The 15,578-nt window shown below is 31.8% G+C and overlaps 1 protein-coding gene across 1 annotated transcript in view; it reads left to right on the top strand.

Annotated features, from left to right (window-relative positions):
• The window catches only part of CASK (peripheral plasma membrane protein CASK), a 408,349-nt gene that overhangs the window by 95,937 nt on the left and 296,834 nt on the right, over positions 1–15,578 (top strand). The window contains exon 10 of the mRNA XM_077429351.1: positions 2,024–2,112. Coding sequence (XP_077285477.1) covers positions 2,024–2,112 — 89 coding nt within the window. The remainder of the gene's footprint in view (positions 1–2,023; positions 2,113–15,578) is intronic.

Raw genomic sequence — 15,578 nt, 5'->3', positions numbered from 1 at the left:
ATGTATCTTCTAATTGTTAGTAGCATAAGTTTATCCGCTCTATTGAGTATGATATCTGTCATCACATAGCGTACATATTCATATAGTGTACTATTTTTTGGCATCAAATTATAGTATGTATTGTGAAAATGTATGTATATGTTATGTTTTTGCAGTACATACACGTAAAATAAAGAAAATGAGGTATTATTGCAAAAAAATATTTTAAATTGAACTTATAAAAACAGTGAAAAAAAAAAAACGGTTTCGTTGTGAGATATTGGTTTTTGTCTCCGGGTGATACATTTATAGCTAATGAATCGAAAAAATTACATGTATTTTATCCCGATGGGAAAAACTCCTTCGCGGTCTTAGTATGATTGATGATGGTAAAGAGGGTAAAACTCGAAAATATTATATTTATGATTTGATGTGATAGATTGGCGTGTCTTCACTCCATTATGATGCGGCCCATCAAAGCTCTGTGTGAACCCGGCATTAGATAAGCTATTTTCATTCCATTGCCGCAATTTATAAGATTCAAGTGTCTTGTTATTAGATTAACATAAAGATCATGTCGAAAATATGGGGATATACATACTTAGATACATATACATATATGTATGAACGTAATTCTCGAGAGTATTTCCGCATTCGGATAAGCGCGGTGTGAAAAATAAATCACATGGTGAGCGCATGCGTCTTGTTATTCACTTCGAGCGCATGTGCATGCATGTAACAATTCCGTTCTGTATCATATTAATATAAATGAATAATTAATTGAATAGTACGATGTATTGCATTGAATTTAGTCGCCATTTAATAAAATGGTTAATTATATTAAAACTACTTCGGTCGGTGGCACGGCCAAGGGCTCCAAGGTATTAATGCATACATAAGTTTCACAAGAGAAAGTAATACAAAACAAAAAAGACACATTATAAAAAAATACAAGAAAAAAAATGTATCTATGCATATATGTACATACATAGTAAATACATGTATTTTTTATTTTTGAGGAATAAATCTGGTTGGGTTTTGAAGATTTTTATTTATATCTTATAGTTACAAATTATATACAAAAGTACAAACTTTTAGAAATAGAGATTAACGTATTTAAAAATAATTAAACTATCTTCTGTAAGTTATGAAACATTGAATAATAAAAAAAAAGTGCGTTTCCTATTTTTTAATTACAAATATGGTTGTTCGATTTCTTATTTTCATGTGTGTATTAAAAAATTGAAAAACTGGAGTTGTTTTCGCTTAATTTTTAAATACTCTTATATAAAAGATTTCAGTCACGGAATGTATTTACTCTGCGAGGAAAAGTACATTTTCATTCAAAGCACGTTTGCCAATGTTAATAAATTGGGCGATAGATTTCCCTTTTACTCGAAATTTCTTTCATAAATATCGTAAACATTTCTTTTTCGATTTTATTTTTTCTTTTGAGGCATCGATCTGACATTGATACTTTTCACATAATTGCGTACTTATGACAAGTAACCGTATATTTCCTTTCATGTAAAAATTGACAAAATGATTTATAATACAAGTCCATCTGTTCAAATTATATTAATTTACTTATTTCTATATCTTATGTATACATATGTACAGTCTTAACACATGTAAATACATATATACAACGTTTATGAGTTTTACATTATGCTAATTTCTAAAAATTTTGAACGTCATAATTTATAATCTTTATTATTATACAAATAATTGTTTTTTAAGGACTACATAATATATTTAATTTAATTTTCAAAATGTATTATTTAATTTTACTGCCATCTATGCGACCAACTTCTAACTAATTTATGAAAATATAATACTCGCTGAAAACCTGAAAATTTTCAGGACACCTATTTTACATTACGTGAAGTTAGAGTTAGCCAAAACTTCGCTAGGTGGTGTTATTTGTTGAAATTTTTTTTTTATCTTTTATTATCAAAAGAATAATTTTGAAAAATCTTATTAAGCAAAGTAGAAAGATGTGCATATGGAATAATAATAATTTTGATTTATAATATTTTTCTAGTTATATGACCGTATTGGCAGTCGAGTGGTGGTGGCTGGACGAGCCCCAGCTCCAGACGCATCAGCACGCTGTCGAGACCTGATTGCCAGGCTTAGAAATTCCCGTCATGCTACCGAACTTCGAGATCTTCTCACCAGGCCGCATTTACGGGTAAGCACTTAAGTGGCAATTTTTCCCCACGCCTTTGCTTCGATTTTCATCCCTTTCATATTATTCCCGAACACAATACACGTATAGGGGAGACTTAATGCTGCGGTCGAACGTTAGCGTTAATGGGTTATTCGGCAGCAGCGTCTTATCTCGTTAAAACTGGTCCACTTGACATCGTCCACGACAACGTTTTGGGATAAACCGCGAACGAACATCTGCTGGGGTGATTACAGGGTTGATGGGAATGGGAGGGGGCGAACCTTTTGTGGCACGCTTCCACTTTTTCGAACGTGCCTCGTTAATTACCGTGCAATAAAGAACAGGAATAATAATACTACTAACTACTTAAACGTACGTCAACGCTTTTGTTGTATTGTTACTCGAATAATACCTGTGCATAGGAAATTGTATATGTATGTATATCTTAATTAACCAGTAAGCACACAAGATGAATTGTATCTAATTGAGAGAGCATGCGTGCGTTATTATGAGAGAGATTTATGGGCTTGTTGGTTGCCTATGACATGACGTAAGAGGGTGTCGACCACAATCCCAACAGGTCGAAATCTCTACACTACATATGAACATACATAATGCCGAAATTATGCAATTTTCATGTAGGTAAACATTTTATGTAAAATTTGTGTCGAAGAATCGTTCGAAAATCATTCTGAAATTAAATCCATTACTTATTCTGATTTTACCAAGAGCCTGTGCTTAGGAGAGGTCTGGATTACTATAAGTAATTGCATATCATTAAAGTCTCATGCAGTCAAGGGTATTTAAACAATTTTGGCCGCGATGATAATTCTATAACGTATATGTAGAAAGTATCTGTGATAGAATACGTGATTCGCTTCGAGTAATATGTTAAAAAAGAGTGGAGCTGTGAAATATATGAAAAAAATTCTTAAAATTTAGTTAATGTGTGTCGTGTAAACTCAAGAACATTTGGCATTTATAAAGTGTGTTGCGAATAGCGAATGCTCACATTCGAGTTTCATATTGTACCTTTATGGTATGACGCAATACGGAATCGATTGATTTTTATTCATTTTGTTATTTGAGAAAAAGCTTTTAGAAGTATTTGTAAAATCCCCTAGAGACGAGTGACAACGTCCCCATACCACTCAAAAGCTTGTACGAAATTAAATTACATTAAAAAGTAAGTCGAAAAGCGATTTTTTTTTATTTTACAATGATTTCTTATTAGGCACGCTTTTATACCGCGCATCGTATTTTAATTTTTCTGAAAATTTGTACGATATCATGTCGAGTGGTTTTTTATCATATTTTTAATTTGTCTTTCGCTTCAACAATTAGTCTGAGTGCTTTTTTTTATTAAAGTCATCAGATTTTTAAAGTCGTCAGCTTTTTATTTAAAACTACTATCGCAATCAACGTAATTGTCTTTTACATTTTCTTTTGCATTTTTTTTTTAAATAAGAATACACCTACTAATTTACTGACAAAGAAGTTATCATATTTTATGGCAATAAGCTGTTACGGAACAAAGGTCGCCTGTAAATTCTTTCATACATTGTTCTATCTGCAACGTTGTGATAAGACGCTGTGGCGTATTTATGATTTGTTCCTTTCATCCTTTACGGATTATCTTATATAATATGATAGGATATACGGTCGTTTCATTCAAAAGTGAATCCAAACTTCTGGTACAATAAGTTGAAAATATTGCCGTTCGAAACCGTCACATACATATATTCGTGCTGTCTGTTTATTACTATGGCGTATGGTATTTATGACTTATTGTCATAAGTAAATTTAATAGATGCTTCCTCGAGATAGCTGGTAGTGTTGACGATTGCTAATTGGTTTTAATTAAAGCTCAAATTTAATTAGTTTTTGAAAACATAGCAGAACGGAGTACAATTTTCGATTATGAAATCTTGAACGCTTTTCATTTGTATTTATTAAATTTATTACTTTCAATATTAAAACCGCTTTTTCATAATCAAGTCTAAGTGATAGATATCTAGACATTAATGAGTTAATTTATTACAAAATTAAACGATACAATATTGTAAGATTGCAGTTGAAAATATTTGTTTTTCTTTATGTTTGAAAGTTCATAAGTCTGGTTGGTATACATTGTATTATAGTTTTATCTTTTTACATTTAAAATATCAGTTATTCATGAAATGCGTATCTTTACTATTAGTTAAAAATTATTTCACGTTCAATGAATATGGGAAATATAAGAAAATCCACTTGAACCTGTCAACCCAAATGAAAATCATCATTAATCAAACAACCAAAAAAAAAAAGTGTCAAGTGAGTTTGTCATGATAAATAACGTCTACGCGAGACCTACACGTGGGAAACGGACCATTTTTATTTTGTAGGACATTTTTGAAAATTTTTTTACCAATTTATGACCTTTCAGTACTCGTAGTCTTTTCTGCGGAAGGATCTCCAGCCTCACCTCTATCTCCTTTCTGACAAGATTTTATCGCCAATTAAGGGTCGGACCGAATCAACGGATTTCGGTGATTTATTGGATGGCAGTTTCGGAACGCAAACTTTTATCGCGAATTTATCATCGAACCGGAATTCCGAATTTTTTAATCACCAGCGCGTTGATTTTGCAGTTAAAGTACTTGGGACATTACATTTTACATATTGTCAGAGATACGAGTTGTTTAATTTGTTGAAAATTTTGACTCCGATACGATGCATAGTGTTACCTTATATATTTTGTCAAATGTGTAATACTTTTGTTGTATTGCAATTTTTTTGTTTGTTATATTTAATTTGACGCCATTTTGAAATCGTTGCCCTGCGGCAATATCTTGTCAGCGCGTTGCTTAGAAACGACCTAGTCTTCTTATACATTATTTTATTTTCACCGAATTTATTCTTTTCTTTTACCTCTCACAAAGGCGATCAAATTCAACCCGTTGCGGACCGGACTCGGATATTTGAATAATATTTTAATTATTCGGGTGCCTGATTCGGCCTGGCAATTAACTATCGACAGCGCGCATTCGATGTTAACCTCTAAACATCCCTCGGGCGCGGCTCGTAAATCACTGAAATATTCATCTTTATTATGATTCCGGTCACACGAAATGAATTTTCACTACGGTTTTATTCAAATTTTATATTATAAATCACAGATGAACAAACGGCTCCTGCAGTACCGTCGGGGTTACGGGGTTGATCCCTCACAGCGGAGAGCAGTTCCAAGTTGGATTACGCCATTGGCGAATAGAAGGAACACCGTTGACTATCGGAAATTTAAGAAACTCGCGGAAATTTGTCCGCTGTGTTTGTATTTGTAACGGCAGTGAGAGCAAATTGCGCGTTAAAGGGGGACGGTCTCGTTTTGCGCTCGTTCTTAATTGAAAACGAAGAGAAAATTAAACTTTAAGCTATTGCCTTCGTTACAAGTTTCTAAAGAAGACATTTATTTTGCTGTATACTTTTATGTTGTGTTTTAGCACTGCGATTTTTATAAAATGTACATAAAAATGATTTTTATAAAATTAATATGAAATGACACGACGGCTTAAAAGTTTAAGTGCTGATTGTTAGTTCCATCTAATTTTTACCTCATATTACTAAAAAAATTCAATTTATTTAATTAAGTAATTATTTCATATTTTCTTGAAGACGATTTAGATATGATTGTGCTATAATTATTTTTGTCTTAAAAAAATCTGTTTTAACTATTAATAAATATGAATCCATTTATAATGTCTAAACACTTTAGTAATCATTCATTTTAATAAGCATTTTTAAAGGCCTGAAAGTGAATTTAGGTGTAAGTAAACGAGCTTGATTTATTATGTGAATTTTTCTTGTCTGTATATAAATCGCAGTCAGTGTCGTTTTATAAGTGATTAAAAACGGAATAAGGTGGGGGATGGTTTCGTTGGCCCAGGTGCTACGATCCCTCGTCTCCTTTTCGAGGATCTGCCGGTGGACTTCCTTTGTGAGCAGTTAATGAGATTTGCGCATTAATCACCCAGTTGTTACGCACGCTTGATAGGCCTTCTGAAAACTTTACCGGGAGCGTTTCGTTATCTGGTCAAGTTATGGTGTTTACATCTACCAAACAATTTCATTTTACTGGAAACGTTCAAGTTCATTTTAGGAACAAAATCGTGTCGCCAAATTGAAATTTTAATTTGGAGAATGTTAATTCTTAATACAAGTGATATTAAAAAGATTGATATATGTATTATAATTGGAGCGTAATATTTTCAACAAACTCCACTTAGCATACCCGAGGAAAAGTTTTGTAAAATGTTTTGCATAGTCTTAGAGTAAACCTTTGAAGATTAAGTGTGTTAAATTCTCACAAAAGTTTTGAATTGTATATTTAAATTATTCAAAGCCCACAAATAAGACATTTTAAATAATATAAATCTGAATTTTTCGAATACGTTTGAATAAATAAATATAATGTATGTACACATTTATATATGTATATTCAGTGTAAGTTTTGTCAAATTCGACTTCAAGTGCTTGTGAATATTCGTGTGAAATTTACGGCCCAGAGCGTTTCTAGTTTGATAATTAATTATCATTCTCATTCGTGGTACTTTTTTTGAGTTTCTTGAACTGTCGGCGATTGTTTGAATATCGCACGTCGTATCCGAGTGCAAAAAACCGCCAAAATCGTCAAAGTTCGTGCGCTCCCCCTTTGTCGTCGAAATATACGATTACTGCGATAGTTTTCCGTGAATATATTTTCCCTAAAAGTTTTTCCTATTTTCTCGCCTGGTTTCTGAGGTTAAAAAAAATGAAAATTCAGATGCCAATTTCATTCAGTTAATGTGTTGAAAAAAAAATCTAGCTGTTAATAAACGGGTTTCTTGCACTAGTGTATGTGTGTATGTACATATATATGTATGTATGCATGCCTGAATTTTAGATACCCGGTTTCTATTATGGTTTCACACTTTGAGAGGTAGTTGACTCTGTATGCATTAATACATGAGATGTTACCAACTTTATGCGAAAACAATAACCGAATTTAAATATTTGAAGTAGAGATTCACTATGAAAATTGAGTAGGAGTTTTGGGAAAAGAGAGTTTTTGAATAATTTCGTTCAGGATCTTGCATCTCTTTTGCGTAGAATAATTACGAGATTTATTTCGTTATGTATAATATATTGGAAATAAATTAAGAGAACTTGTAAGTGTCGCTTGCAGTTTGCGCCCTTATTTTTGCAATAAATCATAAACGTATTTAAAACAAATTAATCCGATTATCCGATTTTATTTTGTTTAATTACACAATTATAAATTGATTTTATTGCTTACTATAATGGTTGGTTATTGATTCAACTTTGGGTTTTTACTAAAATTCACAGTCAACTATTTCATACATTGTAGATGTATTTTTCTTTTTTTAATTAAATGATTTTTATTCTGACATAAATTTATTTGATTGTTTATTTTCAATAGAATTGAGACAAATATTTTGAGAAAGTAATGATAGAAATGTATATTTTGAATGAAAATGTCACTAGCAAGTTTGACAAACTTGGCCATTGGCAAACAGAGATAGGAGGAAATTGGATTCCGTAGAATTTAGTTTTAGGAAAAAGTCAAAGGTATAAGACGAAGAAATAAGATGATTATTCGTACAAAATCGCAAATTCGAATGGGATGATCTGGGTAATTTGTAAAAGAAAAATATAGGCTCTATACATAAGTTTATATATTTGGGTACATATGTACATACACACATATATGTAATTGTTTTTTTAATATTATTATTTTAATGGAACAAACGTGAGTGTACATACAGTTACATGCGTTATTAGAGTCTCTATTTCGTCCAAAAAAAAAGTTTACGGTATTTAGTCAAAGACGAGTTTCATATACATAAACTCGTATCCGGGGTACCGTAGCCAGGGGCGTACTCTAGTGATATACGGGTCAGGGGTTGCAAATTGAATGTTGGCTACGGGGCGCCAGCCTCCGTAATTTGGTTAACTGGAATGGCCGGTGGACCATAAAGTATGGCAACCGCTGGCCGACGAAATACACAGGTGTACCCCGAAATATACGCACGCTGACTAATTTGTTTGTGATTATAAAACAGTGTCGTAGGTACAATGGGAAGTTTATAAACTCTTGGTCCTAATGAGTCGAGAACTCAACCTTCGTATTTCCTTTTGATTATAATTAAATTTCTATTCAAACTTATTATAAATACATACATACATATTATGTATGTATGTATATTTATATTATGAAAATAAAATTGTGCTATTTTTTCCAAATTAGGTCGACGTATCCTTGAAGTGAGGTAAGGAAAATTTGTGGTTTGAAGGCATACGTAAATGTTGTATTACAACGTAATTAATTTCTTGATTGAAAAATTTAATAGCTATCCAATCTGATTCATTAATTTCTTAATTAAAATTATTTGCCATATTAAACATTGTTTTTGCTCGATAAAATATTAACTATATATTTACCATTATATTTAGAAAACCATTAACATAAACATTACATTTAGTTGATGTTATATGTATATACATATGTATACCTATACATACATATACAAATGTGTATGGTGGCATTTAATGCTTGTGATATTACCGATGCAAATGTACATTGCACATGTACAAAATTTTTTAATATTTGATTTATCAGTTTCGTGCGTCTGTCAAACAACATTAGTCCGTGTTCATGTTCCAATGTCACCCTAAAATGGGACTTATTAAAATGAGATATTGATATTTTTGTTTAATGTTTTGCGACCGTAAGAAACAAAAGTGGAAAATAGGGAAAGAAGCTACCACACTGGAAGTTTTTTTACATTTGGAGAATTTATGTGTACCACTTATCATGTGGAGTTATATGGAGGAGGAGAAGGAACGTCCTTGCCGTTCGAACTCTTCGAAAATTTGGGCTTTCGCCAAACGTTCGGCACTCGGTAGTGTCCCGGTAAACGTCGGTAGCGAAGATTCTTCTCTCTTCCTCCTACCCTTCACCTATCTCTGCCCCTCTTCCTTATGCAGGTTTTAATAGGGACCTGGGTCACATCTGTTCCAATTTTAGGACCACACATCAGTCATATCGATGCAATCACCACGGTGTGCTTATATGTATATATACATATATCGATCGATCGCTAATATTATATGCAAGACTCTAATATTTATTCAAGCAGATACATATGTTATAAAATGCTGAAAAATATTTTTGTATATAATTATTTTTGCGTTTGAACAATTCGAAATTTTTATTGTATAAATATTAGAATTTTATTTAGTTTTGGAACCATACACTATCGATAGCTGAACTCATCAAATTTATCATCTTGTTTCTACAAAATCGATCGCCATTATACATAGGACTTTTCTGACATTAATTATTGATACTGCCCCATCAGTGTCAATTCTTTGTGCACTATTTAAAGTTGGTATACACGTAGAGAAGCATGAGTTATTTTTATGTGTACTAGTCGAAAGAGAGAAATGAAAGGAGTGAAACAAATTTAGTTACGTTGTTAGATGGTAAAAAATGACCAAGATAGAAATGAATGAAAGAACAAACGAACTGATAAATTATCTCGGAATACATCGAATGAAAGTCGAGAAATTTAGGCAGAAATGTAGTGATCCGAATTTTGCATCTGAATATATGAAATTCTAGTCCTGAGATACGATTCAATTGAAATACATGCATACATACAAAAATAATGTTGTCGAATAATTATATTGTACCACGTAGTATGGTCATGTATTTATAACGAATACACGTACGTATATATGTACATACGTGTATATTAAATGAATAGAATGTTAAAGTCGAATACTTAAGTCGGATGAACATAGTTCAAATCGTACCAGAATGAATTAAATTTGAACCAACATATTTTAATTGTTTATATATACTATTTTAGCAGTTTTGCTTTGAAATATTAAACACTATTGAAATTTATGTATAGTATATAAATACATATATACGTACAAGTTTGATCATACATGTCGATTAAGGGCAATCGGTGGCACTAATGTCAAAATAAATATATGCAAAAAATATTCACGAAATAGAGTCGGATATATCTTATTCGTCCAATGAAATTTTGTTTATTATTTCAAAATCCTTAGTACACTTATGCATGTACATATGTATGTATATAAAACGTTCACAAATCTAAGTTCGAAAGCTCCACGTCAATATTGATTTTCGCAACGTTTCGTATGGATGGCATGTAGCGAGTGCTCAATTCGCTCTGGGGATGTGTAGCAAATCCTCCGACGAACGGATGGGATGCAAGCGAGTGCAATTTGAAACCGATCGCGATTTCGTCGTCGACATTACAATATGCGCTAAATCACGACATACATATGTACATACCATCCCCGAACGGGCGTATGTTATGTTCGAGTTCAAACGGGACTTCATCTAAATGGGAATTAACGAGCCGAAGGTCAAAAGGAGGGATCTCCTTTTCATTCGACTTTTCGCGACGGAAAACTCTCATTGTTCGAGTTTATTCGAAATTTTGCGAGCTTTCGCCGTCGCGTGATTTATTATGAAAACTTTCGCGCCAATTGTGTTACGAAACTTTGGATACAGTGTCCCTCAATTGAGTATACATATGTATGTAATTTATAAAGTCCGGCTCAATCACACTGGTCCTGACCGATCGATCGTGTTGAATTAATTTGTTTAAGTTCTATACGATGTTGGAGGTATGTGAATTGACTCGTTTTTACGAGAGCACTGTCTTTATTTATGGAAAATGTATATTTATATGTAGCCCTATGTGTGGGTATAGTGAAGCTGTTTGGTACATGGGTGGGATTTAATGAATATTATCTTTTCATTAAGTGTGGCGTCAGTGTCGTACTTGCAAAACAAATACATTGGATATACATATGTATACATATACCCATAGCTTTCTAGGTTGATAAATAGATATGCGTTTGCCGTTTAACCCGTTGCTTGCTTAAATTTTTATTTTCAAATTTAGAGATTTTGGATGCTATAATTTATAAAGCTAGTTTATAATTTATTTATAAAGGTGTACATATTTATTTAAGAGCCAAATTTTCTATTTTTACGATTATTTCCTATGATTATTGTGAATCGAGATAGTAAAAAAAATTTATTGTTTTTCTTTATTGCATTTAGTTTTTATATTACATTCTTATTATTAATATATCTACATATGTATGTAAAAACTGTGGTTTGGATCATACAATTTTTTTTAATTTTTGAGATATTTTGTGATGAAAGTTTGATAATAATAAAACTCTGTAGTTTTTTTTTTAGATATATAGGGCTAAAAATGAGTCAATTTTGTTTGAAACTGTATGTGTCAGATGCAATTACTGAATTCTTAAATGATAAGACTGATTTAAATTTTATATATTCCTTTGTAATTTTGTATATTTTATTCAACTAAAGGAATACACTAAAGGAGAAAGTCACCGAGAGAGTGGAATCTATTTTTGAATTTTCAGTCAGTTTAAAATTACTTGCTCAACTATGGAGATAACACGAATAAAATAGTGGGCACATCTGGTTTAAGTGAAATCCTTTCAAGATCGAAGGGCGTCGGGGAGTGTGATCTAATTTGATAATTTGAGCACGAAGAAGGATCAATACGATCACTATCCTTCCTGTATAAATTGTCTCGATATAATGCGTCATTTTTTTCTGACGTAATAACAGTAATAGCATTTACAACGTCACGTCCGATTTATTACTATTGTCATGAGGGTTGCTCTCTTTTATTGGTGCTGGGCCGTGTAAGCCCCGACGAGACGGGAATCAGAAATTGGGATATTGGCCTAGGGAAGGAAACAGGTTACACACTTTCAGGGCTTACCGGCAAACAGCGAGGCTACTTCCATTTACCTTGAAGGAATAGAGCGTCTCCTTCAAAGGTTTCCTTAATCCACGTCGAATGGCGCTCAAAAGAAGCGCGAATCAGCCGCTCTAGATCTTTTCGACGCCGGCCTTAAGTGGTTCTCCGTATTGATTAAGAAGGCAATCGACGGATTAATGGAACTGTGGCTGAGTTCGTTTCTGAAAGTAGTTTTTCACACCTTGCTTTTTCTTCTAAAAAAGGGGAAAAAAATAAGAATCGCACTAAAATGTTCCACCTGTGAATTATATGTTTTCTATACATACATACATATGTAGGTACATATAATACAAATTCTTTTGAAATTGGAATGTTTTGAAAACGTTATCGTAAAACCGATTTTACTTTAAGCTATTAAAACCTCTTCCACGTTTCGTTTCATTCAAACGTTTCAAACTTAAAATTAAAGTCGCCCAAGAAACTTTCAAACGCCCCGAGCAAAAATATATGCGTGTAATATAATATGTAAATATAATATACATATAACGTTTGTACCCTTTTAATTAAGCTATATCGCTGTATGTGAAGTCTAAAGCCAACTGAAAATCTGTAAAAATATACATATATACATATATGTAGGTATATCGTGTATGTACATATATATGTATCTATATATTTTATTACAGTAAAATACGAATAAAGAGGTGATTTAAGTCGAATGTTGTTTATTCGAAATCAATTTTTTTATAATTGTGAAATTACTAGTTTTAATTGTGTAATAATTAGATCGTGAAATATGAGATAACGTAAATATTTTCCGATTGAATATTTTCCACAAAATTTTTATAGAAAAATATTATTTCAATTTCAATAATAAACATTTTCCGCATTGGTGTTGGTGCTCGCAAATAATTTTCGCCCTGGAGCATTTGTCCGCTTAGTTTCTCTTTATAGGTAGGCCGCATTTCTAATTTAAACTTATCTAATGTATTTACAGACAAATATGTTGTATTGTTCGAATATTCAATAATTATGTTTTTATATGTATATATGTACATATACATATGTATATCGGACGATTGTGCAAACTCTTGATAATTTATTTTTCGAATGAAAATAAAATCCGGCTATTATTTTTTTAATAATTTCGATGACAATATTTGTATGTATATACATACTTACATGTATACATACATTATATGTACATAAAATGGGCGTGTAATTTGCGCGTAGCCTTCTGTCCGGAAGGCGCGGGCTTCAGTAGTGTCCGGGCTTTGCTCGGCGCCGGTTCGTCTACTGTTCTTTGTCCTCTCGTAGTCCGTGGTGTCTTTTTGTTTTGTTGCTATCTTATTCAATCGCATTTCGATTCACTTTTAACGACACTAGTATACATTTTAAGAACATGATGTGAATGTTCTCTGAAAGTATGAATTGCGCATAATTCATTGACTAGAAATTTTTGATAGCATTTGAAATGGTTTTCGTTATTTCATAAATACATTTTTAATTTTTCATAAAATTTATAATGCCAGGATTTTTTTCCCGTGAAAATGACTCCATTTTACATAACCCTTTTTCTTCCCTTTGTTTTTCTTTTTAGTGTCTTTTCTTTCGAGGGAAGAACGGCTTCTTTCACTTTCGTGTCTTTATTTAAGTTTCATTCGAATTTTTATAAATGTATTTAGCATATAAATCTATATTATACTTTTATTCTTCTTACTCGTTATTTAAAGCTCACCAATCAAATTACAGTCTTCATAAATATGTAAGATTGTAAAATGTAACTAAAATGTACATTAAATTTAAATTATATTATTTTTATTTAGTATGTAAATTTGAAAAAAACTTTTTATAGTTTTTAAGAATCGGGAAATGTTTTCGATATTTTAATATACATATATATATACATATACATACGTATTTATTTTCTTAACTAGTTATCGCTGATTATCAATATACACATACAAACATACGTATGTCGTGTAATTATTGAAGTAAGTGAAATTTTTTTGGTTGCATGATTCACACGTTGTTGAAGTAAAAAAAAGTATATTATATTTTGATATCAATCTTAAATGCTGACTAAAGGCATTGAATGTTTAAAATAATTAAGCAACATAGTTTTCGGTGTTGATTTCTTTGAAAATTTTATTTGTTTAGTTTATTTTTTTGTATAGATTTTCGTAAAATAATTTTTTTTTATATTTGGAAAATGAAAATTCTTTACTCGGGATTCGTCCATTTCTCCTCTTTATTATTTTTCACCATATACAAAAAAAAAGTTGTCGGATTTATAACGCACACCGAAATAAATTAACTTTTTCACTTTTGAAATGGCTCGGATTTGATTTCGCACATACTACACGTCTTTACCATTTGCTTTGAATCACTTCCTGAAAAACATTTTCAATGCGTTGGCGGCAATTTTTCTTTTTGAGTCGATTTTCTTATATATTTTTAAATAATAAAATTCACATCTCCCTATAATTTGATCTGATTTATATTTTATTACTTGGGCCGATATTGCTGTAATGAATTTTCATTTAAGAAAGTTCGACGTCGAACTCAGCCGACTATTTATTACGGGGTCACTAATGCGATTCACATTATCGCATTACGCAGTCGTTCGCACGATTTCATAGTTTCATTTGCTTATATATTGTTTTTTATTTATTTTCGCATGTATCGAAATGACGCCAGTACATATTCAGAAGTACAATGTCGATTTCGTGCGGCAGTAAAATGGACATAAAATTGTGTATACTACGAAAGTGATTGTTTATTTCGTAAAATGTACTAAAATATTATTGTTATTGGTGACATAAACGCACCCACTTAAATTGGCGTGCCTGTGCGTTAAATATACATATCTAAGGTAAAGGTAAGATGGTATCGATGAAATAGTTGAGATAATATTATGTGTTTATATACATGGAGCAAAAATCTCGGAAGGGTTACACAAACCTTTCTTGCCACATTGCGTCGGAGTAGCATCTGAAAATAAGGCATAGAAAAATTTCATACATTTCCATGTTCGTTTGCGTCACATTCTCGAGACGCTCGCGTGCTGCCCTTGACTTAATTACACTTTGGGGTGCTTTTTTGGCAAACGTTTGACACTGTTTTGTCTTCTTAGGTTACTGTACTGCGGTTACGATGGGCTTTGTTGCTTTCACGTTGCGACATTATCTTTGTTTATATAAGAGGATGGGTTTGCCCCCCTCCCCGATATGAGAGCGATTTCAAAATTGTGGAATATTACAACTTTTTTATTGTTTTTAAAATAAATCAAAAATCTTGTGTGCTTGTCGTGAATTAAGTTATTTTATTATTGAGAAACTTCTAAAGAAAGTGCTTAAGACAGTTTGGTGTCCAGTCATTAATATAATATGTATGTTTATAGTGATCAAAAATTCAATGGGTTCAAATAATGCTTTATTTAAATTTTGGGTATTTATTTTGAAAGTGGATAAAATGTGATAATACTTTGGGTACAAAAGTTCCTTCATTTCTTGGAAGCTATTCCGAAAATCATTTTCTGATAAAACCTGTAGTCGGTAGAATTAAATATGTTATAATAGTGTTTGCTAAATCGT

This window comes from Arctopsyche grandis, chromosome 4 (genome assembly GCF_051622035.1).
Source record: "Arctopsyche grandis isolate Sample6627 chromosome 4, ASM5162203v2, whole genome shotgun sequence".
Taxonomy (NCBI): domain Eukaryota; kingdom Metazoa; phylum Arthropoda; class Insecta; order Trichoptera; family Hydropsychidae; genus Arctopsyche; species Arctopsyche grandis.
The sequence above is the reverse complement of the archived record's forward strand: the minus strand, read 5'-3'. Positions and strand labels throughout refer to the sequence as shown.